Source organism: Cercospora beticola, chromosome 4 (genome assembly GCF_033473495.1).
Source record: "Cercospora beticola chromosome 4, complete sequence".
Classification (NCBI taxonomy): Eukaryota; Fungi; Ascomycota; class Dothideomycetes; order Mycosphaerellales; family Mycosphaerellaceae; genus Cercospora; species Cercospora beticola.
The window spans coordinates 3,970,856-3,986,318 of NC_088938.1; the positions used below are offsets into that span (position 1 = coordinate 3,970,856).

The 15,463-nt window shown below is 51.6% G+C and overlaps 5 protein-coding genes across 5 annotated transcripts; 2 read left to right on the forward strand and 3 right to left on the reverse strand.

The window, feature by feature from the left end:
* Nucleotides 1–202: 202 nt before the first annotated feature.
* Nucleotides 203–1,393, reverse strand: RHO25_007160 (uncharacterized protein; the record flags this gene model as incomplete). Its single annotated transcript, XM_023597931.2, has 1 exon — nucleotides 203–1,393. The coding sequence occupies one exon, from the start codon at nucleotides 1,391–1,393 to the stop codon at nucleotides 203–205; it is 1,191 nt and encodes a 396-aa protein (XP_023452210.1).
* Nucleotides 1,394–1,850: 457 nt separating this feature from the next.
* Nucleotides 1,851–8,287, reverse strand: RHO25_007161 (uncharacterized protein; the record flags this gene model as incomplete). The annotated part of the gene is made up of 3 exons (XM_023597932.2): nucleotides 1,851–1,967; nucleotides 2,035–2,428; nucleotides 2,487–8,287. The coding sequence occupies 3 exons, from the start codon at nucleotides 8,285–8,287 to the stop codon at nucleotides 1,851–1,853; spliced, it is 6,312 nt and encodes a 2,103-aa protein (XP_023452211.1).
* A 1,374-nt stretch (nucleotides 8,288–9,661) lies between these two features.
* On the forward strand, nucleotides 9,662–11,158 carry RHO25_007162 (uncharacterized protein; the record flags this gene model as incomplete). Its single annotated transcript, XM_023597933.2, has 1 exon — nucleotides 9,662–11,158. The coding sequence occupies one exon, from the start codon at nucleotides 9,662–9,664 to the stop codon at nucleotides 11,156–11,158; it is 1,497 nt and encodes a 498-aa protein (XP_023452070.1).
* Nucleotides 11,159–11,354: 196 nt separating this feature from the next.
* RHO25_007163 (uncharacterized protein) lies at nucleotides 11,355–13,457 on the reverse strand (the record flags this gene model as incomplete). The annotated part of the gene is made up of 1 exon (XM_023597934.2): nucleotides 11,355–13,457. One exon carries the CDS (start codon nucleotides 13,455–13,457, stop codon nucleotides 11,355–11,357), a length of 2,103 nt encoding a protein of 700 aa, XP_023452944.2.
* Nucleotides 13,458–13,768: 311 nt separating this feature from the next.
* Nucleotides 13,769–15,427, forward strand: RHO25_007164 (uncharacterized protein; the record flags this gene model as incomplete). Its single annotated transcript, XM_023597935.2, has 2 exons — nucleotides 13,769–14,340; nucleotides 14,395–15,427. 2 exons carry the CDS (start codon nucleotides 13,769–13,771, stop codon nucleotides 15,425–15,427), a joined length of 1,605 nt encoding a protein of 534 aa, XP_023452943.1.
* Nucleotides 15,428–15,463: the final 36 nt, after the last annotated feature.

Below are 15,463 nucleotides of genomic sequence, written 5' to 3' on the forward strand. Positions count from 1 at the left end.
TGTAATGATATATCATGTATAGCATAGCTTAGATGCTAATTGCTACAGCACAGCATATATGCTGATGCCAGGAATGAAATGAAATGAAACGTATAACATATTTCTATCTCAAAAAATGTTTCACAATGCTCCTGTCTGGGCCAGCGAAGACATCGTTGTGCATTTCTAGACACGCACTCACTGACAGGTATCATCAATGGAATCAAAACGCAAAATCCTTCGAAACAAGAACAGAACTCCAATAATCATTCCATTCCTCGTGGGCGTTGGGGGCACTCTCATCATCAGCAGGAGAAGTCTCCCACGTCATTTCTACTTCTTTCCACGGCCGCTCCAAAGCTCCATCTTTATCTATCGTCGTAACAATCGCTCTCGGAATTCCAATAAAAGGAGCCTCATCTTCCTCATTTCCCGTTTCTGCCCATGTCAACATGATTCTCCCATCGGCGAGATCAATGGCTTGGAGATTCTGGCACGTGTACCAATTTGGACGTCCAAAGTCGTAGATGGGTTCTTCTTGGATGGCTTTTACTATGGTGGAGGGGGATGCGACGGAGCCGTCGGGACGGAGATTTATGTAGTTTACTTCGATCCAGCCGGTCATTTGTTTGAAGAGGTATAGGCGACGTTTTGGAGGTGAAGTGTCTGTGTATCGACTCCTAGCGAAAGCGTAGGTCGGTGCCTCGTTCATGCCGGAGCCGAGTTCAACGGCATACGAAGTCCAAAGAGAACTTTTCGAGATGGAGAGTTTATCGAATTCGCTCGCTCTCATTTGTTCGACAAATACGTAATTCGGTCGGACGGAGTCTTCTCTTCTGTCCAATTTCAAGTGATAAACGTACTTGATTTCTGGATCTGTGCTCTGCACCAGTTTGGTACACTGTCCAAATGTCTCTTTAGTATTTGTGCTGTATTTCACTGCCGTCCAGTCGGAGCCCGCTGCACTTTGTGCCATGAGCGGGATTGCAGTCGAAACTTCATTTCTTTCGGAATTTCCTTCTACTGAAACGCTGACCAGTTCTCCGCGTACTACCATACCAGGTTGCTGATCGGAAGGGCTGGTTATTGCATTCACATGCTCGACGGAAACAAGACTAAAGTGTGGCCCGATGCGCCAGAGGTCGATGTTGCGCTGATGGTCATTGAGGTCGAATTCGTCGCGAAGCTTCCCGTAGGCGACGAAAAGGATCAACTGCTGCGTGTAGTCGTACATTGGCACAGATGTTGCCATGCTACTAATGGGAAAATTGTCCACGCTCGCGATGATCTGCGGGTTTTGGATTGATGCTTTAAGTCCATTGTCTGCAGTATTTTCGATCTTGCCAAGGTACGCTCGCACATCTTTCTCACTGATGCGGAGAAAGACCAAGTGATGTTCAGGTTCAGAGCCCATACTGGCGTTCGTTGGTAGGACCGAACGGTGGAGAGGGTAGGATTGTCTTAGGTTGGAGAAATCCTCGGCGATGCCGCCAGCTGCAATTTTTGATATGTATAGCTTGGCTGTGAACGTCGCAGCAGCAGATGCTCACCTCCCAAAAGTTGCACTTCCGGCGGGGCTCTAACTCGTACCAGCTCTGTCCCAGACGCTAGCCAGTTCGCCTGGTCTGGACTGCGATGGTTCAGCTTCAGACCCACAGGGCTTGCATAAGAGCTTCAGGACGCGCATCTCGGTTCTGTGCAGATAGCAGACTAAGCGGTGGCGTTCGTCACCGTTGTCACGCGTACATGCACTATTCAATTGATCGTGATACAAGCGTCCTAATCAGATTGTTAGCTTCGACGCCTATGAAACCGTCGCTTTGATGCCACGGAGATATCGTACTTGTATGCTATAGTATTCGCTAGCAACTTCACTTCGACTTAGGTACAATGCCCATTTCTTTCGCTGCCCAGTAGCCAACTTTCCAAGTTGGGCTTAAAGCGGCTTTGCCCCCAGTCTTCAATATTTGTTTCGTCAAACCCGTCCACTATAGCAGAAAACGCAAAGTCAGCACATAACTCTTTCATCAGCATATTTTCCAGAGTATGACTTACCGGGTTATAAGGCTTCGGTTCCAAAATCTTTCGAACGCCCGTGAAACTCCTCAATTTGAAGCTGCCTTCAAATTTGTTGATACCCAGCAGCTTGTTCGGAGAATCACTCGTCGGCTTCGAGGGGCCTTTGGCGCCGAAGAAAGCTCCTGTGGCGGCGCCCATGAGGAAAGACGTCGCGGCTCCCTCAAAGAGATTGTGATGCTGGCCATAGAACAGGTTCTCCGTACCTCTTTCGGCTGCCTTGGAAAGTACGGAGGTAGTACCACCAATGGCACCTTTGGCCAGCATCCGGTAACCTGTACTTGCGATTTTGGCGGGGCCTGCGAAAGCACCGGCAGCGCCTGCGGCAGCACCAATGGCGCCGTTGACTAGTACAGTAGTCCCAAAACCGGCCCTGCACAAGAGAATTAGCATTTGAGACTCGTTTCGGTTATTCAACGATTGTAACTTACCAAAACTTCCCGGTGTCCTGCTCATCTCTATGGTTCGCAGAATAGAAGATGCCAGCGACACCTCCGCTTGCGAGGAATCCAACGGCGGCTGCAGCCAGAGGAGCAGCCGCACCGCCAGTGGCCACAGTTACCACTACCGCAGCGGCGACAAGGGCAACACCGGCGACAACTCCCAAGACTGCTGACCATGTCCAGTGCCCAGTCGGATCAATATTATTGATCGGATCATTATTTTCAAAAGTGTACCGGTTCAACCCGTCTGTACGAATGAGAGAAGGTATGTCCAGAATGTCGTCCGGAGTCGTGAATCGGCCCACAAGAGGATCGTACCATCTGCCACCAAAGTTGACGAGATCAGTCTCGTCATCAGTGTAGTTACCTTCGTAGCACGCGCTCTTGTCCCTTTGGGTAGATGTGCCGTCTTGTGGAGCCAGCAGACCAAAGTCATCGTAGTCGAACTTGTCTTTCAAGCTGCCATTGCTGCCATCGAACGTATGCGTTATGTTCCCTTTCGTGTCTGCAAATGCGACGTTGATCACCGAGTCGGTCTTGAGGGCACGAATTGGGGCCAGAGATTCGCATGCTTGTGTTAAGCTGGCCAGCAAAGGTACTGTGCCCCTATGGTCATCAGTGCCTTGGAATTTGTGTCGAATCGTCGATTCGCCCTCTGAGCTGACGTGGATGCTGAAGTCATCGTCAAAGAACAAGTCTGTAGATCCATTAGAGTGTTTGCGTTGCAGCGTTTCGCCATCCTGGTCTGCAAGGTATTGGATAGAAATCTTGCGAGAACTGTCATTCATGCCTTGCAAAGCGCCAAATGAATCGTACGCGAAGTCAAACGCAGACTTCTCAGTCACGCGCTTGGCGGTCCGGCCAACGCTATCGTATCTAATGTCGAAGATACTGGCATCGTCTTTACTTCCTCTCGCAAACCCCGGGCCATACTCAATAGCTGTCCCGCGCCGGGATTTGAGGTTACCTGCATCATCGTAGGCATACGAGTTGAGGTCCTTTCCATTGATCTGTGAGGATGCAAGCCGCTTGCCTTGATAACTATAGTCAGTGATAGAGCCCGAAACGAGTTCCTGTTTGCGCGAGATCTGATCTAAGTCGTTGTAGAAGTAATGCTCGTCAACCAGTGTCTGGCCGTTCGAAGTGAGGGCATGGCTGACAGGGAAGCCCTGCGAATCATGTGCCCAGACATGCGTGAAAGGTTGCGCAATGGAACTGCCAGAGAGCACAAGCTTCTCTGGCCTTCCCGCGGGATTGAAAGCAGTGGTTTCTGCCTTTAACGTCCACGAAGAGTCCTTATTGCTGGTCAGGCTGCTGGTCGTGATGACCGACCCGTGGTACTGGTGTTGCAAGCGAGCACCATCTGGAAGGACCTTTTCTACCACTTGATCCTGCCAATTGTACGACAGAGATGTTGTGTAGCTTGAGCCATCACTGAGAATTAACGTACGAGAGTGCACACGGCCGCGATGATCGTATGTATAGTCCCAGCGGAGGTCAAAAGGTTCTTTTGGCCCTTGCCGATAAACGGTAATCGACGAGACACTTTCGAATCCAGAACTGTTGTATGTGTATTGAATTGTTCTGCCATCACCACCAATCTTCTCCAGGAGCCGCCCCTTGTCATCTCGTCGATAAGTGATAGTCTCTCCCGCTGCGTTGGACTGCGACACTAACTGGTGTGCCGCATCGTAGCGATAGACAAATGCACCTGTCTTCTCTGCTGTTGTGTTCTGGTATACGTTATCGAGACTGACTATGTCTCCTCGCGTGTTGTATGCACGAGTTTCGACTTGTCCTGCGGGATCTGTGCATTGCACTAATCGACCGAAAGCATCATGCTGGAATGTAGATTTCAGACCATTCTCGTCTATGTTCTCGATAACGAGGTCTTCGTTCTCGCGATGTATGTAGCGCCGTTCCAGTACAGCGAGCTGCTTCGCATTCGTGAATGAGGTTGAATCCTCGGAAGATAGCGTACGCTCTTGAACCCTTGCACCGCCATCAAGATATGCGGATGCCGTAACGATGAAGTGGTCCCCTCCTTGATGCGTAGGCCGAACTCGAGACACTGGACGGCCAAGACCATCCATCACGGAACGAACGCCTGCTGTGACGGCAGGCAACCACTGCAGGCCATCGGACATGGGGACTTGAACGGGCAAACTTTCGAACACTTTCTGGCCTTGTGAGTCCAGTTCCCAGTAGAGCCAAGTTCCATGTGCATCTTGCGCATCTCGGGAGCTACGTTTGCGGACCTGTTTGATGCAGTCTACGTAATCAACAACTTCGTGACGACCAGTATCGCCCTCGTGCGAAAATGTTGTAACCTTGACCGCAATGTAGGGAGATCCTGGTGGACTTTGCTGCCTCTCAAAGTCGATACTGCGGTGAGGATCGAGCTGACTTTGCAAGAGAATTGTCATCAAGCTGGCGTCTGCTGTTACCGACTCGCAAGTCAGAAACTGCTGTGCGGCTATCTGGTCACTGCCTTGAAGTGCCGCTCTTGCGCGACTCTCGCGTACTCGCCCGAAAGCATCCAAGCGATAACACGTAAGCATGCCATCGGGTTCTTGTTTGGCGACCTCAAGACCACTGGCGTTGTCAAAAGCTGTCAACTCCACGTGCTGAACACCATCACCCTCTTCAAGAACCTTGATTGGGAAGGTGTGGAAGACATCATCGTAGGTGGTGATTCGGCGAAGACCAGCTGCATCGACAGAGAGTACTTCTTTCCCATATTCGTCAAAAGTGATTTGCCGAGTCGAAAAGGCGCCAACATCGGTCGACCATTCTGATACTGCTTTCAAGATGGCGCGTGCCGTCTCGTTCTCGTATATTTTTAAAGAACAGTCTCCATCCTCGAATTTCGACAAATCGGTGTTGCTCTCCTTCGAGCTCAGCTTTTCTGCCACCAGTACGTTCGTCACGCCATCAATGGCAGTGTAAGAGCAGCGCTTCCACGATTGGAACATCAGCTGGTCCCGCTGAGTCTCCCACAGCGATCGTAGCACCATATTGCCCAAATCATCATAGGCATATTGGGTAGCGTTCGACCTTACGGGGGATCCTGAGTCAATCAGATCAGTCTGCTCGAGCAGGCGATTGATACGATACACTTTCCATGGGCCAACAGCCCTCGAGCGCACTCCAAATGAAGTCTTGACAGAGCGCAGCAGAGTGCCGTCGCTGGCTTGTTTGGTATCGACCTGCGACTTGGTACCAGTGAGCGGCCAGCTTTGGTGATACTTTTCAGATGTCAATACGCCATCAACGACGTTGGTACTGTGGATCTGTTCAAAGCCCTGCCATCCTCGTCCAGATACACTGACTCGAGCTTTCTCGTAAGACTTCTTGATGGTGACACTGTAGTCGAAACTGTTGATAGAGGCATCATTGCGATGCTGAAGCTGGGTTACGACAAGGCTCGGCGCCGCAATAACAGTGTAGCCATCCTTAGTAGTATTCTCGTATCTGGTCCAGTCAACTTGCGGGTTGTAGACAGCAGGATCAGTCAGAGAGCCGTATGTCAGGCTCGACCGCAGTCCCATTGGGTCCTGCGCCCATGATAGCAAGCCAGTCGCATTAGCTTGATTGTATACAGGAACCACGCGAGGCACGCCATTTTCGATGGTATGGAAGAGCCAATCTCCTGTCCCATTCCCGTTGATATCTGACGAAACGACTTGCATGTTCTTGCCCGGCAGGTTCCTGGCGATAGTGGTCGACGTAATCTCAGTCAACAAGCCATCACTGCGTCCCTCTACAGTCAGAGAGAGGTATGATTTCATTGTTCGCTCCTGGTAGACATAGCTCAGACTTGGATAATTTGAACCATTGGCGTTGGTGACGTAGAACTCGCCAGGTCGATCGCTACTAAGTGGTTGCTCTGCGGCGATTGATTTTGACACTGTGTCTCCGTATTTCTTAAAACCACCAGCACCGTCGCCCAAGAAGATGTCAAAAGTGAACACCACCATACCACCTTTCCACTCCGCTCGTGCAAGGACCACATCTTGAACGCCATCGGCATTGATGTCACACGGGAGGACGCTCGGCTTGACTTTGTCAATACCAGATTGAATGGGTTTTCCGAGTGCCGACTTTGCAGTCTCTTTGAAGCCAGCAGTTGAATCCAACGCCTTGACCAGACTGAATGTAGTAGCCATTAATTGGACCTGGCCCATCCCGAGATCCTTTGCCCAGATTCTTACGAGACTTTTGGTATCTGTGACAGCATGACGAAGCTGAAACCAATCGATAGTATTTACGTTATCGTATGCGGTCGGCGAGAGAATAGCGTCTCGAAGATCAACCTGCCCATCTCGATTCAGTGCGGGGAAATTCCTGAAAGCCAGTTTCTGCTTGTCGGTAAATATCTGCACGATGTCTACTGTTCCTCGCCCGGTGAGATCCATGGCCATGAACTTGGACCCAGCGGTCCAAGGTAGATTCGTCTTCTTCGGCGTTGCGTTCTTGTATCCTGTGCCAACGCACTGGGAGATAGAGAAACATACTCTGTTGTCAGCATCAGGATACGGGACGACAAAATCTGCTCGACCGTCGTTGTTCATGTCCGGACTCAGAATGCTGGGAAAGCCGTCCTTCATGCTGACAGATTGCAATGTGGCTTCAGCGCCTGGGCCTGTTGAAGGGTTCCAAGACACTGTGCCATCAACTTGTCTTTCTGCGAGGTACGTCTTGATCGACAGCTGTCGTGTAGCTTTGTTGTAACGCACACAAGCCAGATCTGCCATGCAACGGCCACTTATGTTCAGAGGGAATAGTGCAATGTTGCTCGTTGTGGCTGGCAGGTTGATCGTCGGTGGTGAGGCTGGCTTAAAGAGGTCTTTGCCAATTGCGCCGGCCGGCAATGCAGTCGTATAACCAAAAGTGGATGGCAGCAAGCTAACCTTCTTGCCATCTGATGTCGATGTTTCCGTGATCGACTTCAGATAGGAATCACCCGTGTCAATAGACCTCGAATATGCGAGTTCATAAGTGAGGTAAGGTTTCATGTTCCCTTCATGTAACCACCCAATGTGGACTGAAGTAAGGATTGATGCCCACCTACACAGATCGCCCTGCACAGTCTGGATCATCACATCTGGACGATCGCTGTACTCCAACTGCACGATGCGAGCTGCTCGAATACCAGTCTTTTCGTTCCCAGAGTATTCCACGCTCGACAGATAACATGCATTGTCGTCCAGCTGCTGGACGTTGCGACCTCGCGGGTAGCCCGTGTAATTATAGGTCATGTAGTTGCCATGGTAGTCTGTCACCTTTTTGAGACGCCATTCCCGCACATTCTGCGAGCCAGAGACGAGCACTCTGGAATCTTCGGTCGTGCCATATTCCAGACGTTTTCCGGTAGACTCTTTGACATGGAATCCAGGTCCGACCGGAATGATAGTGCGCCTGACGTTTTCCACCTCTGTTGTATATTCTGCATCCGCGCCTTCATAGGTGCCGGAGGTAAGCAACAGCTCAGCACCATCGAGGTTCAGCTTGGGCTTCGTCACATCATGATCGGCTGGCGGTGGATTGAAGCTGTCGTATGCCAGCGAAGATGGTCCCCGGCGGACGCAAGAGAGACCTCCCAACGCCCACCCGGCCCCAAGACTACCATTTGGTCCACCTTGGCAGTACTCGAGGGAGAGTTCCGGTTCCACGTCATGAGTAATACCGGGAGGTAGAAGGAGTTTCAGAGAATATCTGGCCAGACCGCCTGAATCTGTGTCGACTTTACCAACCTCTCTTCCGATGGCGGGTTGATCTGTAGACATCGTGCTGAGAACGTGTTGTGCTTCAGACTGGGGAGTTCTATGTCGTGATCATAAGTTAAATCGCACAAAGTAGCGCAGGTGAGGGCAGTCTCAATGCTAGAGCAGGAGCAATGGTCGTTCTACGCATTGTCGTCTGGCGGTCAGTGAAGCTAGGGTGGCGTACCTTTTTCAACCTTCTGCTCGTCTTCTCAGCTGCGGCGACTCCGGCAGCGCTCAAAGGACTAAATGCCTTCGCATCAGCGCCATGGACGCGGTCCTGCATTTACAGTTCTGTCCATATGTGCGCCGCTCTGTTTGAGGAACGCGTCCACGAGCAGTGGCCAGTTAAGGTCATCCTTAGCCCTCAAGCTCGCGAGTTGCATGATCTGGAGCTTTCTTAGCCGGCTACATGCAGTAAATGGACCACGTTAGAGCTGGGAGCTCTGCGTTGGTGCACATTGTGGCTTGAAGGCGGGACGCGTTGCAGACTCGCGTGGATATTCGAGGCTTGGCATTGGGCCAGACTCGTCTTCTCTTCGAATCTCGTCCAGCAACCTCGACTGCCATGTTGAGGATGCAGCGTAATGCTGCTGGCTCCAAGCTCTACCTGGAAAGATGAGACGACCTGGAGGTTTTTGTCTCTCTGCCGAAGGAGAATGTACGCTTTTGAGAAGACGATATGTGCCACTTGCTAGTGGGTAGCAAAAGCTGGTGTCGCCTTCTTCGACTTCTCCATTGGCGCGGGCCGCTGTCTGAAGGATCAGCCACGGGGCAGTAGCAGGAGTGCTGCTTCGACTAATCGTGAGATTCAGGCAAGGTCTGGTGAAGGCGAAGACGAGGCTGTTCTTGCCAGATCCTGGCATTGCTTGGCGATTCTCGTATCAAGACTTCACGCGTGTGCGCCGTCACATCTCCTCTCACAATACGCGGATCCTCCTTCGTACACTGACTGTATCCTCACCTGAAGGCTCACGCGAGTCGTCGCAGGCAATCATAAAATGACTCCACTCCACGTCGGAGATCGCGCCGATACTTCGGGATTCGCAGCGGCTCTGATGGCCAGATGTCGCGTTGCCGTGATCGTATACGGATCAATCATCCATCTTCCTTCCACGACAAGAGGCGCAGAATGCAGCAAATACTTCAGTGTGCGAGCCATGACTTCCGCACACGCGCTGCCACTTCGGCCGCGGTCATCAACACGCGGCCGGAAGACATTGCGATGATCCACCGTCACCGTCACGGGCCACTTGACGCGGATCTTCGCACCTTGGACCCCTTTCGATGAAACCCTAACTAGAATCTAGAGTCGTTCCAACTTCTCTCAAACAACAATCCTCCAGTCTCTCGTTATTTTGCATAGCGTTTGTGGCTAACAGTTCTGCATTTCTCATTATGACGAGCATTGATCCATACTTGACAGAACCAGATCTGATCTTGCTGCGCAATCTCTTTGAAGACAACGCCAGGCAATTCCGAACGCGAGCCAAGCATAACGAACAGCAGCACCCAGATGATCACAAATCACCCAGCATAGCTCACGCAACAGACGACAGCGATGACTCAGCACTCGAGCGCATGAAAGCATTGAACGACCCGACCAGTCCAGATTTCGAGCCAACAGTATTCGCAACGTGGGATGCCAAGGACATACATCCAACTCTCCAGAAGTACTTGATCCAGCCATACATCAAGGTCGCTTCAAACATAGTGCGGCATCCTACAGATGTGATATTCTTGACGCACATCCTGCTCTACCTTTCTGTCAACGTGCCAAGCGCAGTTTACCTCTACTACAACTTCACTTACCTCCATGGCATCGCTCACGTTGCCTTCACCTTCTGGTGCACCGGGGGCTTCACTCTCATGATGCACAACCACATCCACAACAACGGCGTTCTATCAAAAGGATGGGCCTGGCTGGACCTGACCTTTCCCTACATCTTGGAACCTCTAATGGGACACACCTGGGATTCATACTACTACCACCACGTGAAACATCACCACGTCGAAGGCAACGGCCCCGAAGACCTCTCCTCCACAATCCGCTACCAACGCGACAACGTCTGGCACTTTCTCCACTACCTCGGCCGCTTCCTCTTCCTCATCTGGCTCGACCTTCCACTCTACTTCCTCCGCAAAAACAAAACCAAGCTCGCCGCTAAATCCTTCTTCTCCGAAATCGCCAGCATGACCTTCATGATCTTCATGACCACCAAAGTCAACTTTCGCGCCAGCATTTTCACCCTCATAATACCCTTCATTCTCCTCCGTCTCGGCCTTATGATCGGAAACTGGGGCCAACACGCCCTCGTCGATGAAATCGAACCGGACTCCGATTTCCGCTCAAGCATAACATTAATCGACGTCCCCAGTAACCGCTTCTGCTTCAACGACGGCTACCATACAGCTCACCACCTCAATCCTCGCAGGCACTGGCGCGACCAACCACTCCACTTCCTGCAATCAAAGAAAGCCTACGCAGAAGGCCGGGCACTAGTCTTTCATAACATCGACTACCTAATGTTAACCTACCGCCTCCTCACAAAAGACTACGCGAAGCTCGCCGAATGTCTGGTACCAATTGGAGAACAAATCGGGATGAGTCTGCAGGAAATCGCAGCAGTGTTAAGGACGAAAACCAGAGCTTTCACAGAAGAGGAAATTCGAGAGAAATTTGGGACGGCTTCTTCTTCTTGTGCTACGATTTCGAAGATGATGAAGCAGGAGAAGGAACTGAAGATGAAGCCGAGGAGGAAATCTGTTGCGCTTTCGTGGAAAGCTGCGATTGTGAATGCGGGGGCTTTGGCGCCGAGTGCACTTGGTTTGTTGGCTTTTGGGCCTTCGGGCGTGGAGGCGGAGGTTGTGCATGGGCATACGAAGGCGCAGTGAAGATTCTTCGAGGACATTGTCAGGACAGAATCCAGTCAAGATTGATCCGAGCAGAAGGACATGGCAGACATAGAGTAGCATATGTAACTCCACAGATCGCGTCCTGGAAGGAAGGACTGCTGGAGAAAGACAAGATATGCGGACAATGTGAACAAATACTGTGACCGTGGCCACCGTAGTACATTTCCATCTTTGCCTACAATTTGAACCTCCCTGCACCTTGTCCGCCAGTCTCATTGCGTGCTTCATTGCCCTCCACATCAGTAACTTGTCCCTTCTTTCCAATAACGCGAACACCACCCTTCTTGAGATCCCCAAGCATATCCTTCTTCGCCTTCTTAGCCTTACTCTCCTTCGGCTTCCCATTCGCACCTTCCGCATTCCCGCTAGCTTTCCGAATGCGTTCCTTTTCTCGTCGTCTTCTCCTCTTCCGTTCATCTTTATCAAGTTCTTCTCGTCCGGCAGGCAGCCCAGACTTGCCGACAACTTCAGATTTATCGGCTTTGCTGCCCTCGCCGGCTTTGTAGATCTCTTGAGGTGCCAGTTGACTTGCGCCGGCAACTTCACCACCAGCTGAGGGTCGTGCATCTTCCATTGTGATGGCTGGCGCGTCGACACGGATGTCCATTTGAGGTGCTGGTGCTTTGGGTCTGAAGTTCCAAGATGAGAGGCCATCGAGCTGGCCGCAAACTTCTTTCCACAGAGCTTCGATTTCTTTCTGCTCCTTCGCCAGTTTCTCGTCTTTGACGTCCACGTAGTTCGGATCTGTTCTGCGAGAGTATTCTTCCTCATACTCCTCGGCCAGGCCTTTCTTGCTCTTGGTGTCATCGAGCTCGAAGTCAAGCTTGCCACGCTTCCCGTTTCCAGTGGCAAGATCGTCTGGTCGTCGCTTTATGATGTCTTGGAAGTCAAAGGCAAGGATGCGGCGTTTGATCAGACTTTCAATGTCTTCGCTGACTTCTGCGGTAATGACTGGTACAGGTTTGCCAGCTCTTTCAAAGTCCAGATCCTCTTCGAGAAGTGCATTGACAGGGCGGTCGGCCGCGCGCGCCTCACCTGAAAGCTGCCAGTCACGTTTGGCTACATTGGCAGCTTCGAGCTTCCGGATCTCCTCCTGTAGCTGCAGCTTTCGACGCTCATGCGCTGAACGACGCGATCGAGGATCGGCTGGATCAGGCTTTTCGTCTTCTTCCTCTTCCTCTTCATCTGACTCCTCAAACAGGTCACGGTGTACCGCATCCATGGTCCGCTGCATGTCCTCTGGCTCGGCCCACTCTTCCTGTGCCGCACCGTTTGTCGACTTCGAAGCAGACGCTTCGGGAAAGTTGTGCGGGTTCGGTCGCCCCTTCTTGTTCTTGCGCTTTTTCTGCGCTGGCGGCGCGAAGAAGTCCTTGTACATTATGCTGTTGGTATTTCCCATGCCGCCCATTGCATCCATGTCTCCAACACCTTCACCATCTTCATCTTCGTCTTCGCTCTCTGCATCAGGATCGCCGAATGTAGGTCCATCTTCTTCGCCTTCGCTTTCTTCATCGTCAGCGCCAGCGTCTCCATTTGCGCCAGCTGAAGCTTGCGCCATGGGATCTGCATCAAAGTCGATTTCCTCGTCATCCTCTTCCACTTCGGCTTCGCCTCGGAAATCCTGCTGCTCCAAGAACTCGGATTGTTTATTGAAGTCATCGATTGAGAAAAAGCCGTCGTTCAAGCCAAATTTGTCTTCCACGAACTCTGCTGCTGGTACCTCTGCTTCGTCCTCGTCTTCGTCTAATTCCATTTCGTCGAAGTCGTCGTGCGTATCACCATTCAGGTCCAGCTCGTCTTCTTCGTCCTCATCCCCATCAGAGTGATACTCCTCCTCGCCGTCATCTACTCCCTCGACTTCATAGTCCACACCTTCCACTCCTAGGTCCTCATCCTCCCCGTCCAAGCCTGATTGCGCATCAGCACCATCCTCGTCGCTGTCTCCCTCGAGTTGTTCCTGCACTTTCTCGTATTCGCGCTGGACCTCATCCGCCGCTGCATCGAGTACTCTTCGTGCTTGTTCCCACACCTGCTCGACGCTGAAGCCATCTGTATGTATCTGCCGCAAACGTAGCACTTCTTCGTCACCACCCTCGCCTCGCTTCCTCTTCTTGCGCGACTCCTTCAATCGTTGCTGCTGCTCCGCACTGATGTCCTTGGCCAGCGGGTCGAGGACGTTTTTCAGGTATGCGACGGCATCGGTGTAGAGTGGCAAATCCGGCTGTAAGAATCTATGAGATTCCGCCTCTAAGGTCGGCAGGAACGTTGTCGCTGCCATGCTGCTGAGTATGCTGTCGTTCGCCGCTCTGCTCTGCTTCGCTGTTGCGGCCATCTCAAAAATTGAAGCAGGTCGGCATTTGACCCCTGCTAGCGCAAAACTCAATTTGGCTGACCACGGAATACTTCCGGTTCGATGCTTGCTTCTTGCTTCAGCCTCCCACCAACGATCTTCAGTCCTTCCGCTTTGCAGCATTGTCATGCACCATGAGCCAAGCGTGCTGCTCCACGGGAGCGGAACATGCACGAGCTATATCTGACTTCAAAGCATTCTCCCAACAAGTATCAACTATTCCAGTTTCATGAGCAATCATGTTAGCCAAGACTCTCTCCTCTGTCCTTGACCACTTCTCCTCTTCTACATTGTTATCTCCTTCTACACTGATCGTCATAGCTCTGGGCTGGCTGTCGCTACACCTTGTACTGACATGGCAGAGACTGCGCACCATACCTGGTCCCTTACTGGCAAGATTCACTGATTTGTATCGCCTACTGGTCGTCTGGCGAAGAGACTCACACGATACATATCTCCAGCTGCACAAGAAGCATGGCGATCTGGTGCGAATAGGTCCAAATTGCGTCAGTGTATCTAAGCCAGAGGTCATCAACACGATCTATGGCATATCGGTCAAAGCTCCCAAATCAGACTTCTATTCCGTCTGGCAGAATATTGTCCATGGCAAGCGAACAGCTAGTCTTGTCTTCACGACTGATGAGCAGCAACATGCTACGATGAAGCGACCGATCGCCAGCGCATATAGCCTGAGCACGCTTGTGGAGTTCGAGCCTCTGATTGATTCGACGACAGCGGTTTTCCTGGACAGAGTCGACCAGCTTTTCGCAACGACCGGTAGAGTGTGTGACCTTGGTACCTGGTTGCAGTGGTGAGTGAGGCAGACAGGGGTTTGGGAAAAGAAGCAGTACTGAGCTCGTAATAGGTACGCATTCGACGTGATCGGAGAATTGACACTGTCCAAGCGCCTAGGATTTCTGGAGCGAGCAGAAGACGTCGAGAATATCGCCGATTCGATAGCGGCAAATTTTGATCGATGCTCAGTTCTCGGGCAGATGCCGTGGCTGGATGAATGGATCTACAAAAGCTCGCTCTTTCAGAAGATTTTCGTGAAGGGCAAAATGAATCCCATACTCGCATTCGGTCAGCGACGACTTCAGGAAAGACTGGACAGCAAAGACGATGGAGAGTCTATTGAAGTGCCAAATCTGAACGATGCTGCACTCAACGAGAAAGTCTTACATGGCACACTTCCGAGCAAGCCAGACTTCCTTTCACGGTTTCTCAAGCTTCACGATGAACAACCAGAGGTGGTCACGAATCAAGCGCTGTTGGCATATCTTTTCATCAACATCAATGCGGGCTCTGATACTATTGCATCAACAACGCGAGCCATCTTCTACTACTTGCTGAAGAACCCTTCAACGCTGGACAAGCTTCGAGAAGAGCTAGTGAGGGCGCAGAAGCAAGACAAGCTCACAACACCCCTACCGACATGGACAGAGGTGCAAGCGCTACCGTACTTGAATGCAGTCATCAAAGAAGGCTTGCGTCTCAACCCAGCTCTCGCATTGCCACTAGAACGCGTCACTCCTGCCAGTGGCTTTCAGCTTGGCGAGACCTTCATCCCTCCAGGTACGATCGTTGGCGTGAATCCCTGGGTGCTGCACCGCGATACACGTATCTTTGGCTCTGACGCAGAGACCTGGAACCCTGATCGATGGCTTTCTGAAGACGCCGAACGAGTAAAGTACATGGATCATCATATTCTCTCCTTCGGTGCTGGCAAAAGGACGTGTCTCGGCAGGAACATCGCCATGCTCGAGATGTCGAAACTGGTCCCGGCCATGGTTTTCCGCTACGACATGAAGTTGAAGGAGCCGAAGAAGGATTGGAAGCTAATCAACGCATGGGCTGTCAGGCAAGAAGGCCTCGATGTCACGCTTGCTAAGCGGTAATGGCAAAAGCTTAACGTCTTGATCTGGTGCCTAGAG